The sequence below is a fragment of the Muntiacus reevesi genome, chromosome 10 (assembly GCF_963930625.1).
Source record: "Muntiacus reevesi chromosome 10, mMunRee1.1, whole genome shotgun sequence".
Classification (NCBI taxonomy): Eukaryota; Metazoa; Chordata; class Mammalia; order Artiodactyla; family Cervidae; genus Muntiacus; species Muntiacus reevesi.
The window spans coordinates 43,379,489-43,398,504 of NC_089258.1; the positions used below are offsets into that span (position 1 = coordinate 43,379,489).

The window sequence follows — 19,016 nt, forward strand, 5'->3', positions numbered from 1 at the left end:
GATGCCATCCAGCCATCTCATCTTCTGTTGTCCCCTTCTCCTCCAGTCTTCAATCTTTCCCAGCATCAGGGTCTTTTCAAATGAGTCACTTCTACGCATCAGGTGGCCAAAGTATTGGAGTTTCAGCTTCAATATCAGTTGTTTCAATGAATATTCAGGACTGATTTCCTTTAGGATTGACTGGTTGTATCTCCTTGCTGTACGAGGGACTCTCAAGAATCCTCTCCAACACCACAGTTCAAAAGCATCAATTCTTCGGTGCTCAGCTTTCTTTATAGTCCAACTCTCACACCCATACATAACTACTGGAAAAGTCATAGCCTTGACTAAATGGACCTTTGTTGGCAAAGTAATGTCTCAGTTTTTTAATATGCTGTCTAGGTTGGTCATAGCTTTTCTCCCAAGGAGCAAGCCTCTTTTAATTTCATGGCTGTAATCACCACCTGCAGTGATTTTGGAGCCCCCAAAAATAAAGTCTCTCACTGCTTCCATTGTCTCCCCATTTATTTGCCATGAAGTGATGGGACCAGATGCCATGATCTTAGTTTTCTGAATGTTGAGTTTTAAGCCAACTTTTTCACTCTCCTCTTTCACTTTCATCAAGAGGCTCTTTAGTTCTTCACTTTCTGCCATAAGGGTGGTGTCATCTGCTTATCTGAGGTTTTTGATATTTCTCCTGGCAATCCTGATTCCAGTTTGTGCTTCACGAAGCCCAGCATTTCAAACGATGTACTCTGCATATAAGTTAAATAAGCAGGGTGACAGTATACAACCTTGATATACTCCTTTCCTGATTTGGAACCAGTCTGTTGTTCCATGTTCAGTTCTAACTGTTGCTTCCTGACCTGCATACAGATTTCTTGAGAGGCAAATAACGTGGTCTGCTATTCCTATCTTTTGAAGAATTTTTCACAGTTTGGTAATCCACACAGTCAAAGGCTTTGGCGTAGTCAGTAAAGCAGCAGTAGATGTTTTTCTGGAACTCTCTTGCTTTTTCAATGATCCGATGGTAATTTACACATTACCTTTCATGTATTTTAAACATAGCTGCATTCATACGATACTGGGTGTTTGGGGCAGCACAATCACGCTTTTCCAGGTCATATGCTAATGACTGCACAGTATTATGCTCTGCTGATGTTCAGTTTAGTAAACCAACCTCCTAACACAGACTACATAATTGGTTTTGATGTTTTGCTGTGATAGACAATGTTACAACAAGCTTTTCATCTCTAATGAACTGCTTTCTTGGAATAATTTCCTAAGGGTAAAATTACAGTGCTAAAGAATAAGGGAATCTTTTAACTCTTCTTCCATAATGCCATGCTGTTTCAAAAATTATTATACCAATAGACAGGATCAATGACACTGAAGCAGGACACTGAGTTTTACCATACCTTGCCAGCATGGGGTAGTAAATTAGCCCCAAATAGGTTACTCTCATAAGAATTTAATTACCACATCTTACAGTTTTCATAATCAAATGATTTCTTTTTAAAAAACAAAATTTATTCTAGTTCAAATGAAAACATCTATTATTTAACATGCAAACTCATTCCCTCATCATCTATGCTTATTATCATACAAAAATATTTTATACCCTTACGAAAGAGTCAACAGTGGGAGGCCATGTATTTTTCCAAATCCTATGTTAAATGCCTTATGTAGAGTTTCACTAAATTTAAATAAATCCACAGCAGAAAAACTCTTATGCCTAGTTATTCTTTTAAATTTATCATGAAATCTACACTTCAATTTCAAACACATCCAGTTTTAGAACAGTTTACTTTGCTTTAAACATCAGATGTAACTTTCAAAGGTATATCACTTAAATTATTTGTATACTGACTCATAGTTCATTATTGATTTTTTTAAGTTATTTTATAAGTATATAAAAATATATTAGATATATTTATATATATTTAGATATTTTATTGATAGATATGTCCTTATAAAAAATTTTTGGATGAAACATAATATAGAGCCTTCTTTTTTCCAATTTGCATGCCACATACATTTCCCACAGATTCTCCGTAAGGAAAGTTAAATAGGAAATTTTTTCCTGTGATCTTTGTGTGTAACTTTAAAAGCAAATCTAAAGCTAAACAGACACTAAAATTATTCCTATTTCGTTCAGCTATTTCACTTTTCAGCATCTCATTCGTTGAATTTTAAATTATCACAAAAACACTGATCACTGGAAATCAATGTAAATGGCTGACCAACTTATAATTCATAAAATCTTCATTAGATTTCTACTCAACTCACTCAATATAACAGACTGCATTCCAATACCCAAACTAAGTGCACACTACTACCCAAGCAATTTAAACAGTTGCTATTTTTAAAACAGTGATTTGAGCAGACTACTGAAAATCACCTTCTTTTTCAATACAATTGAAATGACTGAACACCTTCCCCCAGGTTCTCAACAGAACCCACAGGTGGGGAAGCCCACAGACAGGCATGACTCCCAGCTCATTCACTTACTGAATTCAGAGAGAAGCTTCTCACTGGGAGTATTTCTCTTAGCATCCTGTATACAGCACCTAACTTAAAATCCAACTATCTTGAGCTTAAATACTGTTATCTCAGGCAGTATTTCCAACTTTTTTTTGTGCTCACTTTAGAGTCTTACAGATAACACCATGTTTTATTTTCTATATTTACAAATATAGGACTGAGGCTGAGACAATGTGTGAGCAGTCTTAAAGACTGTCGGCCTCAAGGGGCTATTGGGAGAGGAAAGATTGTTCCTACCTAAACAAGGATAAACCATCTCCCTGCTCAACTGCTCTACATGCTCTACTGCCCCAGCTAGGCAGAAGGGATTCTGGGCAGCCGAGCTTATTACATGCCCAACGCACCTCTATTTTCCTTAGGCTCTAAATTACATACACCCCAAATCAGGGGTTTGCTTAGATTCAGCCGTAAGTAGAGTTGGGGCAGGGCCTAGTTATACTTTTCCCTAAAGAAATGAAGACAAGCTTTTCCTGGTCCTGCCAAAAAGTGTGAGCTGGGTACAAATAACCAAGTACAAAGGTGAGTGCTACGTCACTTCAATCAGGTTCAACTCTTTGCAGCCCTATGGACTAGAGCTCACCAGGCTCCTCTGTCCATGGAATTCTCCAGGCAAGAATACTGGAGTGGGTTGCCATTTCCTTCTCCAGGGGATCTTCCTGAGCCAGACACTGAAGCTGAATCTCCTATGTCTCCTGCATTGGCAGGCGGGTTCTTTACCACTAGCACACACTACATGGAAAGTATCAAGTACAAATAGCATCTGGATTTAATTATTATTTCTTACCAAAGAAACACTGATTTGTCAGGTTCCTTTTTTCATTCCTTTCCTTCCATTTCCTTTCATTCCTTTCTTTGTCATATTAATAAGATTCCTATTTTTGAAAACACTTGAGCAACCAAATTAGATTATCAGGCATAAGACTGCATGGTCTGTCACAAGTTCAAACACAAGATAAAGCAAGATTCTTTGGAAATAAGATAATTTCATTTAAAAAAGCACATCAATACTGTCAATTGAAAATATACCATGAGCAGAGAATGATTCCATACTTCAGCACTAGACTGGCTACTGTCTTGCTTCTTCACTTTAAATTACATTCATGAAGCTACATATATATAAAGATACGGCAAAAATACTCACTGAGAACACAATCAGGCAAAAAGCTTATTGATTATTTTACTCATTTGAATATTCACTAGGGGACAAAGCACTTGTTGGCACAAAACTCTTAAGATGTAACAATATTTAATCATTCAAAATACAGTATTAATCCTCTTAAAACTTCAGAAGGCAAAGATTCCAGTCATGCAAATATTCTTCTGTAAACTATCTCCAAATCAGAATTCTGCTGACTCAAAACTAATCAGAATACAACACAACAGTAGAGTCCTGAGCCCAAGGGTTCCTGCTACAATGGCCGTTTACTAAATGAGAGCATGTCATTCTGCTACTCAAAGCCCATCAACACCCCTCCCTCATCTCTCTGCAAGTAAAAACCAAATTCTCAACACCGGTGCCCAGTCCCTTCCAGATCTGCCCTGCCCCGCCCCCCGCTCCCCACCGCACCTCTCACGCCCGCCCTCCCATCCTGAACCTGACTCGCGGTGCTCCCACCACCACGGCCTGGTTGCTCCTCCAGTGCTCCAGGTTGCTCTTGCCTTGGGGCACTTGTGCTGTGCTGGGAAAGCTTTCCTCGGAAATTCCCACTGCGCACCCCTGCTTATCTTTAAAATTTGTGCTCAAATGTTGCCTTCTCGGACCATCCTTTTTGAAACCGCAACCTTTCTGATGTCCTAGCATTCCCTGCTTTATTTTCTCTAGAGCTCTCAGCAGTACCTTCCAGCAGACTATGAAGTTGACTTTTATGTTGGTCCTTCTCCACTGGAATATGTACTCTGAACAGGCAAGTGTTCGCCTGTCTCCTTCAGCGCCGTTCTCTTTCGTGCATACAACAGTGTCAGCACACAGCAGATGCTCAACGCGTTTGCTAAGGGAACGTGTGAATGGCTCTTTCTTGTCCAGCTGTGGCCATCCGTGTGTGTGTGCTCAGTCACTCAGTCGTGTCCCACTCTGCGACCCCACGGACTGTGGCCACCAGGCTCCTCTCTCCACGGGATTCTCCAGGCAATGGTACTGCAGTCGGTTGCCATTTCCTTCTCCAGGGGATCTTTCCAACCCAGGGATCAAGCCTGCATTTTCTACATTGACAGGTGGATTTTTTTTTATCATTGCGCCACCTGGGAAGCCCAAGTGGTATTTATCACTGTTTTAATCTCTACGTCTCACAAGTCTGGCACCATCCTGTCCCTTGTTTTTGGATTCTCTCTTGTGACTTATAATCTCTATTCCTACTATCATCTTCTTCGTTCAAGATTTCATTTCAGTTCATTATTGTATTAGGTTCTTAGTTTCCCCTATCAAGTCTCTTCCTATGTGTGAAGAATGCTGTTAGGACTCACGACTCAGATTTTTCAACCTAACTTCTCACTCTTCTAGAATATGGAATTTCAGCTTCAGTCAGGCTGGTCTTCTTAAAGTCCCGGGAAAAGAGTCAAGTCCAATGTTTTCTATGAAGTTTTCTCCTGTGGCTACAGGTCATGAATTTCCTTTCTCTAACATGCTATACATTTAAACTCATATCCAGTTCAGCACTTAACTCTGGCCGGCTGCTAAGGATAGTTGCTCTTCCCAGGCAGACCTGACGCTCTCTGGAAGTAGGAGCATGTGTGGGAGCCACTTCTTATTCTTACATATGGATTAGTGAGTACAAAAGAGGCACACAGTGAAAATCTGGTGAGTGACAAAGAAATGTACCATAATATGATAATCCAATTTTTCCAGCTAGTGTGTCCCACAATCAGGAACAGAAATACCCATGTTCCTCTGTGCCTGGAACAGTGGAATGTCTGCTTAATAAAAAGGCACACTGCATGTGCTTAAAAGAACAGATTACAGGTTCTTATAAAGCAAATGCCTCATTGAAAATATAACTTCATACTCTCTAGTTTTTATATTGCACATAAAGCAACTCAGGAAATAATTATTTAACTAACTAAACTAAATGATGCTTCAAGCTACAGTATGGCCTAATACTATATTGAAGTTCAAAATTTAGCTATTCTCCATCTAAGTACATAAAATAAATGTTCTCCAGAATTTTAGACTCTGTGGGAGAAGGCGAGGGTGGGATGTTCAGAGAGAACAGCATTGAAACAAGTATACTATCAAGGGTGAAACAGATCACCAGCCCAGGCTGGATGCATGAGACGGGTGCTCAGGGCTGGTGCACTGGGAAGACCCAGAGGGATGGGATGGAGAGGGAGGCGGGAGGGGGGATCAGGATGGGGAACACATGTAAATCCATGGCTGATTCATGTCAGTGTACGGCAAAAACCACTACAATATTGTAAAGTAATTAGCCTCCAACGAATAAAAATAAATGAAAAAGAAAAAAAATGTTCTCCATAGCTAATGAGCACTAAGAAATTCAACTACTTGCTGCTTTTTTAAGAACATACAATAGTGCTTCAAATGTCACTTGCGGAACTGAACACACGACCTCTCGATTCTAAAAGATAATGCTCTATACTCAGTGAGTAACTGACGTCAAATCCATACCTTTGTTAGTCCTTCATATTTTCGATAATCCGTACTCTTTAGCCACTCCATCAGCTTGGCATATCGGAGTAAGTCTCTATGAAATGGATGATGATTAGGTAAAGTCAGTTCAATAGAGCGCTGAGCAAGAGTTGAACTCTGATCATGACCCTAGAGTGAATAAAAAAGGACATAACTATCACTGACAGTATAAAGAAACATTGTTGTAACTAAATATCCTTAATAATGATCAAGCATGACCAAGCAAAAACAACAGAACATAGAAATATAAGAACTGAGTACTTACTTGTCTTTTTTTAATCATCCTGTGTATACAAACTGAACACCACCACCATAAAATAGTCATAAACACACAAGAATGACTCTCTGATAAATCGACTCATTTTATCTTTTACAGTAGTTGAGAATGAATATTTTAATCAACTTTACCTCTCCCATAACATTTTACAATTGACTAAGCAAATAAATATCATGATATAAACTGTTACTAAGAAACACACACCGAACAGGGGAAGTCATTCAAAACAAATTGTCTCCATCTATGATATCTCCATTAGAGTCTACGATATTTAAACAGCAGGTGAAAATGCACAGGACACAGAATGTCAGAACTAGGAAGGACTGCAGATGACTGCTTCCTGGGCTTTCCAGGACAGCGCTCAGTGCTCAGTTGCTGGATCATATCCTATTCTTGGCCAACCCAATAGATTGTCTGTAGCCTGCCGGGCTCCTCTGTCCATGGGAGTTCCCAGCAAGAGTACTGGTGTAGGTTGCCATTTCCTCCTCCAGGGGATCTTCCCCACCCAGGGACTGAACCTATGTCTTCTGCATTGCAGGCGGATTCTTTACCACTGAGCCACCTGGGAAGCCCTTTCCAGGATAACCCCTAATAATAATGTAATTTTAATTTTTCCATTAATTTTCTACAGAAGCAACTATATAATTTTGTTTTTAATCCTTGACATGACTTATATAAATGAGTACGTTTTCAATCAGCCTGAGGCAGACGATGCATCCTGACTTTTGTTCTAGAGTATATGGATCCAGTAGATCAGCTGACCCAACGGAACAAACTGAAATTCAAAGGGCTAAGTGATCCACACAGGCCACACAGGCGGAAGGCTAGAATCTGAACCTCAGCCATGTGAGTCTCACTTCTGTTTTCTTTTAAAAACATGCCAAACAAAACCATTCTAACCAGACTCAAAAACTGCTGAAGGTCATTACAAACATTACATTTCAGAAATGTTTACCACATCAGAAGGATGACTGAGATTCCACTGACTCACAGATATTAAATACTGTACACACAGAGAGATTAGTTTTAAGTCTGCTAATGTCTCCAAATTGTGCCTTAATTAAGTTACACTAACTAAAAGGAAGGAGTATTTGACAAACTTGTTATTGCTGATAAATGTTTTCCAAATATTTTACCCTTATTAATAATAATATTAGATATATTTCCATTATCCTTCCTCATTAATTTTTTCAATAATTCAAGACTCAAAATCATGGTTTATGTTCTTCTATAGCTGTTTACTCAGGTCACTGCATGTTAAGTTGTACTATTTAATTTAATGTCAGGAAAACTCTTCAATTAAAAACCTTCATCTCTCCTGCAAAATGGAAGAACCAACATTTATAGAGAATTTTACGGTTTACAAAGCTCTTCTACATATATTACTATTCAAAACTTTCTACTGTAAGTAGCATTTCCAGATCATCATCATGTGAAAATTCACTGATATAAAAACATTATTACCTTCAGACTATTAGGATATATTAAATATTGTTAGTGTTAACAGAAAGATTTTAAGAGAAACTGGTTTCAAAATATATAGGAAGGAGAAAAAATACTTAAATTGCTTAATTCAATCAATAATATAGATAACTATCATATCTAGAATTCAATTGTGCTAAGAATTTTACTCTTTATATACTTTAAAAATTAAGACATTGTTTAAAGTTTCTTATTATAGATAAATAAATTAGTAATGATGACTGAAAACCTTTTGAAAAGGACTGGTCATTCTAGATGCCTTTAAGAACACCATGATTCATGAGAAGAGGTCAAAATATCAACGTTAACAGGAGTTTTGGAAGAAGCTGATTCCAATCCTCATGAATGACTTTGAGGGGTATGACTTCAGTACAGGAAGTAACTATAGATGTGGTAGAAAGCAGAACTAGAATTAGAAGTGGAGTCTAAAGATGTGACTGAACTGTTATAATCTCATTTAACAGATATTTAATGGATGAGAAGTTACTTCTTACGGATGAACAAAGAAACTGGTCTCTTGAAAGAGAATCTACTCCTGATGAAGATGCTGTGAAGGCTACTGAAATGACAACAAAGGATTTAGACTATAATTAATACATAAACTAAGTTGATAAAACAAGTGGCAGGATTTGAGAAGACTGACTCCAATTTTGGAAGAAGTTCTACTGTGGGTAAAATGCTATCAAACAGCATTGCATGCCACAGAGAAATTGTCTGAGAAAGGAAAAGTTGATCATTACAGCAAATTTCACTCTTGTCTTATTTTTAAAAATTGCCATAGCTACCCCAATCTTCAGCAATCACTGCCTTGGTCCTCCAGCACCTTCAACATGAGGAAAGACCCTCCACCAGTAAAAAGATGATGACTCAGATGGTAGGCTCAGAGGGTGGTTAGCAATTTTTAGCAGTGAAGTATTTTTAAAATAAATGTGTACATTCTTCTGTTAGACATAATGCTATTGCACACAATAGGCTACAATACTGTGTAAACATAGCTTTTTTATGCACTGGGAAACCAAAAAATTTGTGTGACTTGCTTTACTGACACATTCACTTCATTGTGGTGTCCCTAAGGTAGCCCCTATACACTGCTGTAGAGTTTTAAGTACATTACCTTTACCACATCCTCACAAGCATCTTGAGGGTAGCAGCCATTTCTTACTCTTACATATGGAGGACAGTGAGTCCTGTCACACAATGTAACACACAAATCAGACACACAATCAAAATTTGATGGTGAACAAAGACATGTAACCCAGTGCGGTAATCAAATCTTCCCAGTGTGTCCCACAACCAGGAACAGAAATCCCCTTGTTTCCCAACTCTTTGCTAGGTGACACGAAGTATTCAATTTAACACACAGAAAATCTCTTTTCTGTACTTGGGACACTGTCTTTCATCTTCTTCAGCACATTCTAGGTTGTTGCAACATTCTGGTTTTTAACATGCATTACTCACATGTAACAATGCATATTAGATTTTCAGAACTGGGATGCATTCATTTTAAACAAAGCCATTAGTTTATAAGGCAAGGAAGCAAAAATCACAAATAATAGCATGTTATAACAAACAATTAAGGGTGGAGAAAGGATTATCATTTACTGACTGGTATTTTCCATACCATTTACAAATGTGGACTATAGCCTGTCAACAGGATAATTTTAAAAAACTAGGGAATTGTGTAAAAATAGATATTATTGAAATAATAGTGTAAGAAAAATGTGCATTAGTATTTCCTATGTGATTCCTAGGTTTACTTTTTTCCTGAAGCTTTTCAAGTCAAGTGGAATGTTAAGAGAGTCTTCCCCTGTTTCCCCCTTGCGCGGTTAGTTAGCTGGTCTTCCTTTACTCCCATGGTACCACCATAACATACACCCTCCCTCAGTCTGTTTGTCTCCCTTCTCTAGATCGTGAGCAACTAGAGCAAAGAATCAGCCTCTCATCTATTCCAATGAAATGTCTGGAATGCATCTTTAATCACTTGGCAAATGACTTCCAAATAAAGGAGTGAGTGAGTGAATGAAAGAATGACAGAAAGAAAGGCAAGCAGAATGAGATTAAATGCCTTTGGATCTAAATAAACTTTCTGTTATGGGACATTAAAAAAACTGCCACAAATATGGTTAACAGGTAGCTCAAATCAGTAAATTATAACTATAAAGATTCTGCTGCTATTAAGCTTAGTAAACCTTACAGGGGAAAAAAAAGAATCGGAGAAGCTGGAGCCAAAGTTGATGTACTCACAGGCACGGAAAGAAAGTAGGACCTGTTATAGAGTTGAAGGAGGGCCTGAGTAAACTAATCAGAAATAAAACAGAGTAAATACAATTGTTTCAGAATACTACAAAGTGAAAACAAAATAAGAACCTAGAATATCAGTCAGCATTTCTTGATGAACAAAATTTCACTCAACTTTTTTTTGGCCCCAAATCCCTATTAAAGAGATCATAAATACACAAAATCTAATTTATGACACCTAATTTATTCAAGAAATATTAAGTCTAATTTATTATTTATTAAAAAAAGCACCTTCTAGTCAAATCCCTCTAAGGTATACTTAACAGTAACATTTATATCATTGCCACAACCTTAATTATAACACTCTTTCCACATAGAAATAGAGATAAAGGTTTTCTATAAGATTAAATCAACTAGAATTTACAATTGAGTTAGTCATTTTTCTCATATTTATAAGTATATGGAGCCAATGAAATACTGAAAACATGGAATCAAGTCCCTGTTCTCACTTGAAAATACTGAAAAATAAAACAGGCCAAACATTAAAAACGTAACAAGTTTGGACTTATTTTTAGAAACAAGATTGTCTAAATGGGGTATATGTAACATGCAAGCACAATTATTTAAAACTTAGGGAATTTTGGCTAAAAGGAACTGTCTTCATAGGAGACCACTGAGGCCCCCAAAACATCTATGAGCAAATACATACATATCTAAAAATATTAAAATCAAATAAATATAGAAAGGAACATATTGTGCTCCCAATTAAATACATTAAAATTTTTTTTCTGTGACCATTTCATTTCAAGCTACAGGAACATGCCAGTACTATAATAAGATAAAATTACCTGTCGAACAAAAACATTGTTGAGGTGACTGGCCAGTCTCCGGGCAAAATTCTCTCGCAAATCACTGAAACGCTGCTGCTCAACTGCCAGAAGCACGTCATGGCCTGAAATCATGACAGCTTATTCAACAGGTTAAAGAGCTCCTGGATGTCTAACGAGTGCATTTATAACAGAAGCCGTATTTCAGTTCTGAAGAACTCAACCTTTTGCTGGTTTATGCGTGTGTTTATAAAAGAAAGGTAAGGGGGAAAAACAGTATAACTCAGCGATCCTCACGCTGCGGTCTTGCCTCAGCCTCACCTGGGAACGGTCAGAAACATGGATTCTAAGGCCTCAGAGCAGACCTACTGCTTCTGTGGTGGCCCCTAGCCGTGATCCCGATGCAAGCTCAAGTTTAGGAACCACTGGTCTAGCAAAGCCTTACGGCATCTACTTTGTGCTAGGTCCTGTGAACAGCGCTGAAGAAAAATGCTGGTGTTAACGTAGAGTCACTGATGGTCAATCAGAAGGTACTGAAATGAAGAAGTTCTTCGTGCCAATATAAATTATGTTTGAGAGTAAGTGAAACTTGTTTCAATAGCTAATAATCTAACCCTAAACCACCTGCCTCATGGACTTCTTGTCAAAAGCTTTACACTAAGTCAGAAGCTTAGTGCCAGGTTCTTGGGCAGATTTTATGGTCATACCTGGTCGAAGAGCTACATTCACGCACTGCAGCAGGGCATCTGCAGCATTGGTGCAGGCCTCAATGCCCCTGGAAGAAGAAAGATCTCCTTCCTGAAGTGCCTTTATATGACCTTTGGCCAGGTCCATGTGGCTCTGGAAAGTAAATAAACACACCATTTGTCTGTGTACTCTTAGGAAGTTTACAGGTAAGATGCTACGCAATCCTATTACTGGGTGTTTGAAACTTCAGTATTTTTAAATCTTGCTCTCCTAAGGAAACTAGAAAATACTTGCAAATGGGCTTTAGAGATCATTAGTTTTGTTTTTTTTTAATTGTTGTTAGTAGTTTATAACCATGCTTACCACAAGAAACTCTATCTCAGACAGGAGTTTTACGTTATTAGTGTTACTGAGATGAATGAGGTGGTTGCTTTCGGAGATCTGATCCATCTGTTCTTTTACACTTTGGAGCATTTCCTCATAACTGCTCAGTTTCAATTCAATCTGATCCACCTCCTTGAGAGCCTCATCCAGTAACTTCATTAGGATGTTGACTTGCTTTTCAGAGGCCATGATAGACTGGATGTTGGCCTACACAGTTAAAAAGAGAAGTAATACTTCATATTCTTCAAATGAAATATCCATAAATCTTTGACAGCAGCGTGACTCAGCAGCAGCGGCAACAAAGGCTGACACACACATCTACACGTCTACTTTAATTGGCTGCTTTGTGTTTACACTCCACTTTTTCACACAGTATTTCAGGGAAGCACACGTCCCCTTATGTGGAGGTTAGGGACCAGATCTCAATACCGCATATTTAGGGCATGCGCCATGATGTATCATCAGCAATGGTGGACTCTCATTAGTGCCGTTAGGTTATACCATCTCTGACACTGCTTCCAGCTCTATCAACTATAGACATTTTCTATAATCTGCAACATTTATGTAAAACCCTAAACAAAAGCATAATAATCACCTATGCTAATACCTTAGTTAAGAGGGTAGCAGTAGCATGCCAGTCTTTAACAGATACATGGAACTAATTTATAACTGTAGCATGATTTGTACTAATAGGATGTGGAAGAGTCTATTGCCATAAGATAGCTCCTTCTACAATATTCTTTCTTTTCTCTTTCATTTGCAACTACTTTTTTTTTCCCAGACAAAGTAGCAACAAACCACCGACCCCTTATTAATATTTTCTAAAGACTCTATTGATTCTCAATTCCCTGAAATATGGAAGCTTTCAAACCCAAAATTAAACTGCAAAGTAATATGATGACTTGGAACACAGATGCAACATTAACTAGAAAATACAAACCACAAAGCCACATTAAGAAGGCAGATAACATGATATGAGGAAAAAATTTGGATAAAGAATTAAAATAATATCATTGTATGGGTGATGCTAAAATTTCACATGTTATTTTATATACTATTCATAATAACTCCCATGGAGGTGCAGCCCAACTGTAAAGCAGCAGAGCTCTGACCCACTGAATCTTAAGCAGCAGAGCTGTGACTTGAACTGATCCAGGACAATTTTCACTTCAACATCTTGAAGTCTCTTCTAGGCTTTACTTCCAGAGAGTTCTACAAATTTGTAAGCTTGGGCTATTGGTGTAATCTCTGGACCTCAGTTCAACCTTACAACTTCTGTACCTTTCATGTATAAAATGCCAACACTCTTTTAAGTCTTAAAAACATTCCTTATTCTCAGAGTTTTTCTTAAATTCATACTTTGCCTAACAAAACGACACCCCCCTCACAAAACACTCTCATTTTAGATTTTTCTCATAAGACAGGTGCTACTTGTAGCTTTTTACTTCCTAAAGATGTACATGTAGGTACAAGCTCAGATATGTGCATACAAATAAACAGCATCTATTCCACAGCAGTTCAGAGGAGTCGTCAAACATCCTTTTGCCCTGGCTCTCCTGTTTTCACTACACTATTTTGCTCTCTTTGGGTAAAGGATTCGCTTCTTTCAGCTCACTCTCTCTCCTTCTAACTTGTACCTATTTTTTTCCCCCCAAACCACAAAAATGTTATTCTCTTGCCTTGAACTATTCTGAAGTGTTCCAGAGGCTGGGGGAATCAACCCCCAGGGTGGTTTCAGGTTGGCTACTTTCTACTTCCATCACTTCATATCAAGAACCTCCCCAAATCCAGAACCTCAGCCAACTGCCTTCACTGGCCTAATAGGAATGGTTCTGTCTCTGGACCAAGAACAGTGAAAGACAGAGGGAGGCAGCTGGTGATGCGCTTCTAGGGAAAGACAGCAACGATCACACCGTCTAGGCTCAAAGGCAGCGGCAGCAGAATATGAACATCACCAGTCTCCTCAGCTTACCACACATAACTAGCCACACGTTACAAGAAGGGCTGACCCCATCTAACACCTGCAGCTCTCTGGACAACCTTTCTGCAAAGGCCTCGGCGCTAGAAATTGCATATTCACAGCCTTCCATCATTATCTCAATATCCCGCTCTTCTCTTGCATTTAACTCTTGGCATTCATCCACTGCCTCTTCGTCACCTCCTGTCACACTCTGATTTTCTCCACTTGGAACAGATTCTTAAAAGAGGGTAAAAATTAAAAATAAAGTAGTAAAAAACTAGGAAGGACAACAGCATTGTACTTACAGGTAAGGTCAGTTATAAGCACAGGTCACATTTAGTGGCTGAAAAATAGGAAAAAAATGATTCAAAATATATGAAAAAAAACTTATTTTTATGAAGAACTGCATATGTTAACATGTCTATTATAACAAAAGCATGCAGTCTAATTTATTGACTTGTGTTAAAACAGGCCTTAGTCACACTTTCCCAAAACATAATTAAACTATAAAACAAATATAAAACCGGAAATGAAACACGTGTACAAGCCTAACCTTTTTTTTTCTCTACCTGAGATAACTGTTGCTCTAATACAATAATGCTTATAATTCAGGACACATGAGGAACAATTTGCTTTCCTTTTTTTTCCAGGTAACACCTTCTTCTGTTATTTTTGTTCTTTTTATCTTTGTTATGTTTTGTGTTTTCCTCCAAATAACTTTCAATTGAAATTTTAAAAATGCATCTACAATTCATAATTTATTTTGGGCAATGAAAATATTAACTGAACTTTCCATTTCTCTCTGTAAAAATTTTTCACATGTGTTTATAAAATTTCTAAGGATCAGCTAATAGAAACTTTCTCAATATCTGTATAGTAAGAACAACATCATGGCTGTGTAAAACTACAAAAATTTCAGCTGTCTTCCTGCTTCAAAACAAAAGACCAGGAGGTCAGAACTGAGATGCTTTCTAGATAAATGTTTCAGTTCACTTTCTGGAAAGAATAGACTCAGCATATGGGATTTTATATAAATCTTGAGATCGAGAGATAAAATGAAAAAAATAATTTTACCCTTAAATAAACCTCGAAACAAAGTTACTGATTTTCAACAATTCACAGGACACGATTTAAAACACAAATTCCAAGTGTTTTAGATATTCATTATTTTGTATGAAAATGAGAATCTACATTCAGCATGACTTGACATATGTTAACTTGTCCTTGAACAAAACACACCTAATTCAAAGTAACAAATGATTTACTCTTAAGAATGCTAATTAGGCAGCTTTAGATAACATGCCAGAAAAAAAAGAGGGGCTAAAACTTTCGGCACAGGCAATTACAGACTGCAGTACACAAACGCAAGTCCCTTAGAGCGGCGTCTCCCAGCTCTCAGCCCTTTCCAAGTCACTCTGGAAATGTTAAAAGTGTTTTGTGTGCAGCTTTTTAGCCACTAGGGGGCAGGGGATGCCCAGTTCATTCTGCACAGCTCCTTACACAAGTAAACATTTAAAATAAACAAATATTTTAAATGATCATAATTGTTTCAGAAGGCATCTTCTCACATAAGCAAGGTCATAAATCACTGTCAAGTAAAATTGAAGTAGCACCAAATCAATAACAAGAAACATTTTTATGGACTTTAAAACTTTAGAAAGCATTTGTATGTTCATTATCTAATGTAATCCTCAAATAAATTCCATGAAATAGTTATTATTTTCCCATTAGAAATTACCACATACTATGTCCTTAGTGACTGCCCAAGAAAAGCTGAAATCTTGAGTGTTACACCTATTAATGCCAAGGTCCCCGCCCCACCCCATGGGAATGCTGGATGCTAAAACTGACAGGGATTTTCAGCTCAAGATGGCAGACTAAGACACATATTTACTTTCTGTTCCTTCTGAAACCATACTTAAATAAAAGTGTAGAAATACCAAAATTAATAAGCCAATAAAAGCCAAGAGGTTGTGGAAGTCATCAACTACAGAAAGATTTCAACATATTTCGAGAAGGCAAAAAATGAAACAGAGTGATGAATAAAATAACTAAGGAAAGACTGTCCTAAGGAAGGTCTGCACAAAGCCAGTTAGCTTTCGGTGAGTTCTGGTTATAGCAAAGGGCAAGGAAAGAAGAGGAGCTGAAAAACAAGGAAATTAAAGTTATTTTAGGGAAAAAAGTTACTTGCATGAGCTCCAGAGACCACTCAGCCTGCTGCCATATCAATCCATGGATTACAATGGATTGTTGGTAAGCAAGACAAGAAAATAAGGAAGAAACAAAAATGAAGAGATTGTTCCTTACTGAACTCTTCTCAAATGAGATCAAGGAATTATGGTTAAATGCCACAGCTGTAAATCATTTCTGCTCCTAGAGAGGTCAGATAGGGCTTATGATATTTCTCGCTTTTTTCAGACATAATTTAGGTCTGAGAAAAACCTTTTGTGTCCTCCAATCTCAAATCTTATTGGGGATGGAAGTCCAAATTTACTCTGACATACTATAAAAAGAATCTCAAGAGCAGAGGGCAAACTAATTTATAATATATGAATTATGTCCAGTGTTATTTTAAATAGATTTTAAACTAAAATATATAAATAAAGTTTCACTGATCAATACAATTCTGGGTTCTGAAACCTCTACATGTCCCATGCCTGCTGTGTAACACACAATGTCAGCCCAGGAGAAAGAAAACACTCCAATGAAGTAAGCCAAAGAAACAAGATTCAAACTCGATAAAGCCATGTTAGACTAGGAGTTTTCAGTTCTTTCCTATTCTTTTGAAGCTTTTACCTTGTGAATAATAACATGTCTCCCTTGTCCTAGACACCCAAGAGTGTGACTTCTCTCCTGGGCATAAGAATTTTTAGAATTATATATGGTAGTAAAGAGTGGACCCAGCTGACATGCTCACAGTGACCAAACTGTACTGACTGACTGAAGCTGACACAGGGCTCCACTATGAAGCTGCAATAAGTGATGTGTTTGCTTTCTCAACATGAATGAGCTGCCTTACTGAACACACTCCAGGAAGGCCACAGAAACAGGCTTCTAATCCATACAGAATAATGCACTGGTAAATTTCTTTCAGGAAAGCCCATGATTTATCTAGACTATCATCTTTACATATCTGGATCCTTCAAACTATACCAAAGGGAAAACCTCCGCTGGTGCTCTGCTGACAACTGGTGGTCCTTAACCTGCCTCTTCTGAGATCAGAACCCAACGCAGCAGGTGATCAATTCATGAATTGAGCAAAAGAAAACCTACAGGGTAGAATATAGACTCATTATAGGTATGACACTTAGGGCTAAGTGCCATAAGGAGGACAAGAAAAGAACAGTAACATGTGAAGCATGTATGGCGGGGAGGCACCACAGCCCAGAGCAGGTTTGGGTCACATCCTGGCTAAGCCATTAACATCTGCACACCCTGAAGAACAGTCTAAGATTTAACTGTTGTACCAAATTTCTAAAAAGAAGTGAAGAAAGAGGCTTACCCGCCAGAAAAGGACGTGGTGGGGTGCAGCACCTGGCCAGGTGAGGGCTCTGCATTCCGGCTGGTGATGATGGCAGAGGAGCCGCGGCGGAGAAGGTGCTCCTGGCTCCTGGCCTCGCAGAGAAGCTGGAGAGGTCCCCACAGGTGCTGGACCACCCCCGGGAGGGTGGGTGGCTCCTGCAGTCAGCTTTGCACAGGTCTCTGAGACCCAGGCAGGGAAGGGCCGGCAGATACACACGCAGGCACCAAGGGGGCTGCATGATGAGGAGCTAGATGGGATGAGCTCTGGAGAAGGAGGCCCCCACGGTCCTGAAGAGTCTCTGCACGGTGGCCCATCTGGTGCCAAACACCTGCCACCCACAGTGGGAGGTCTCAGCGGCTAGAGAGCCCGGGAGGGGTCATGCACTGGGCCCCGCCCTTTGCCCCAGAATTTGCAGTTTCTCTGTGACACGTATACCATGGACGCGTCACAATTGCCAGGCTGAGTCCTCCTCTCTCCAGGGCGTGTTTGACCACGAGAGGAGTAAGAAGCTAGGGAGACGCTCTCCCAGTTTCACATTCTATTCTCGGGTTATTTGGCGCACAATCTGTCCTATATGGGCAATTTACTGTGTAAACTTCTTTCTGTGCTCCGCCGCCGGCGCCCGCTGGGCCGGCGCTCACTGGTTTTGCGCCCTCGGGGTGCCACCACATCTGGCCGGGGTCACCCCGCCGCCCCAGCTCCTGCTTTACAACCTGGTCGCAGGCTGCTCAACCAGGATCCAGTGCCCTCATCGTCCGGGTTTTACAGCATGCCGAAAAGGTGGTACCCAATCCAGCAGGCTGGGTACTCCCGTGTGGGCGGGCTACCCCTGGCGAACTTGAGGGAGCGGCCGAAGCAGCAGCCCATCCTGTCCACTCGTAATTCCATGATGTTCGGACCTTCGAGAACCGTCAGAATTCCTCCACCGGGGCGCAAAATTACTCTCCTGCGTTCACTCCCTGAGCTACCTGTTCAGGTAGCCAAGGCTGGGAAGCCGGTACCAACCAGTCACCGCCCACTTCCTCGCGCAAAGGAGAGTAAGGCCATGGTCCAGGAAGATCAAAGGGAAGGTGTGACAGAGGAGGAAGGTCACACAGAGGCCGAAGGAGAGGACAACGGAAAGATGAGTCCGGACCGCAGCGGGGCTATGACAATGACACCTAGGTCCCAGGAGACCGGCGGGCTCCTCCCGCCCCTCCACTGCCCTCCTGAGCCTCCAAACCTCCTTCCGGGGCACCCAGGAGGCAACTTCAGTGAGAAAGCCCAGGTGTCTCGGACGAAGCCTTCCTCCCAAAGCCCCGCCATCTGCTCAGAGGGCACAGCTGGAGACGGCCGGCCTCCCTCGCAGCCTGGCCCCCTGGCCACGGTGCTCTCTGCCCCAAGTCCGCGCTGCAGCCTGCTGCCCGAGAGGCCAGTAGAAGTGGTCCTGGGTGAAGACCACCAACCCGGCTGCCCAGAGTCACCGATGTCCGGGA

At 39.8% G+C, this 19,016-nt stretch overlaps 1 protein-coding gene across 1 annotated transcript in view; it reads right to left on the minus strand.

Moving 5' to 3' along the window:
• LOC136176344 (exocyst complex component 1-like) overlaps positions 1-17,575 on the minus strand; it is a 39,367-nt gene extending 21,792 nt beyond the window's left edge. Inside the window, 6 exon segments of the mRNA XM_065946512.1 lie at positions 6,143-6,292; positions 11,009-11,112; positions 11,695-11,827; positions 12,038-12,265; positions 14,068-14,255; positions 17,521-17,575. Coding sequence (XP_065802584.1) covers positions 6,143-6,292; positions 11,009-11,112; positions 11,695-11,827; positions 12,038-12,265; positions 14,068-14,255; positions 17,521-17,575 — 858 coding nt within the window.
• Between the last annotated feature and the right edge of the window lie 1,441 nt (positions 17,576-19,016).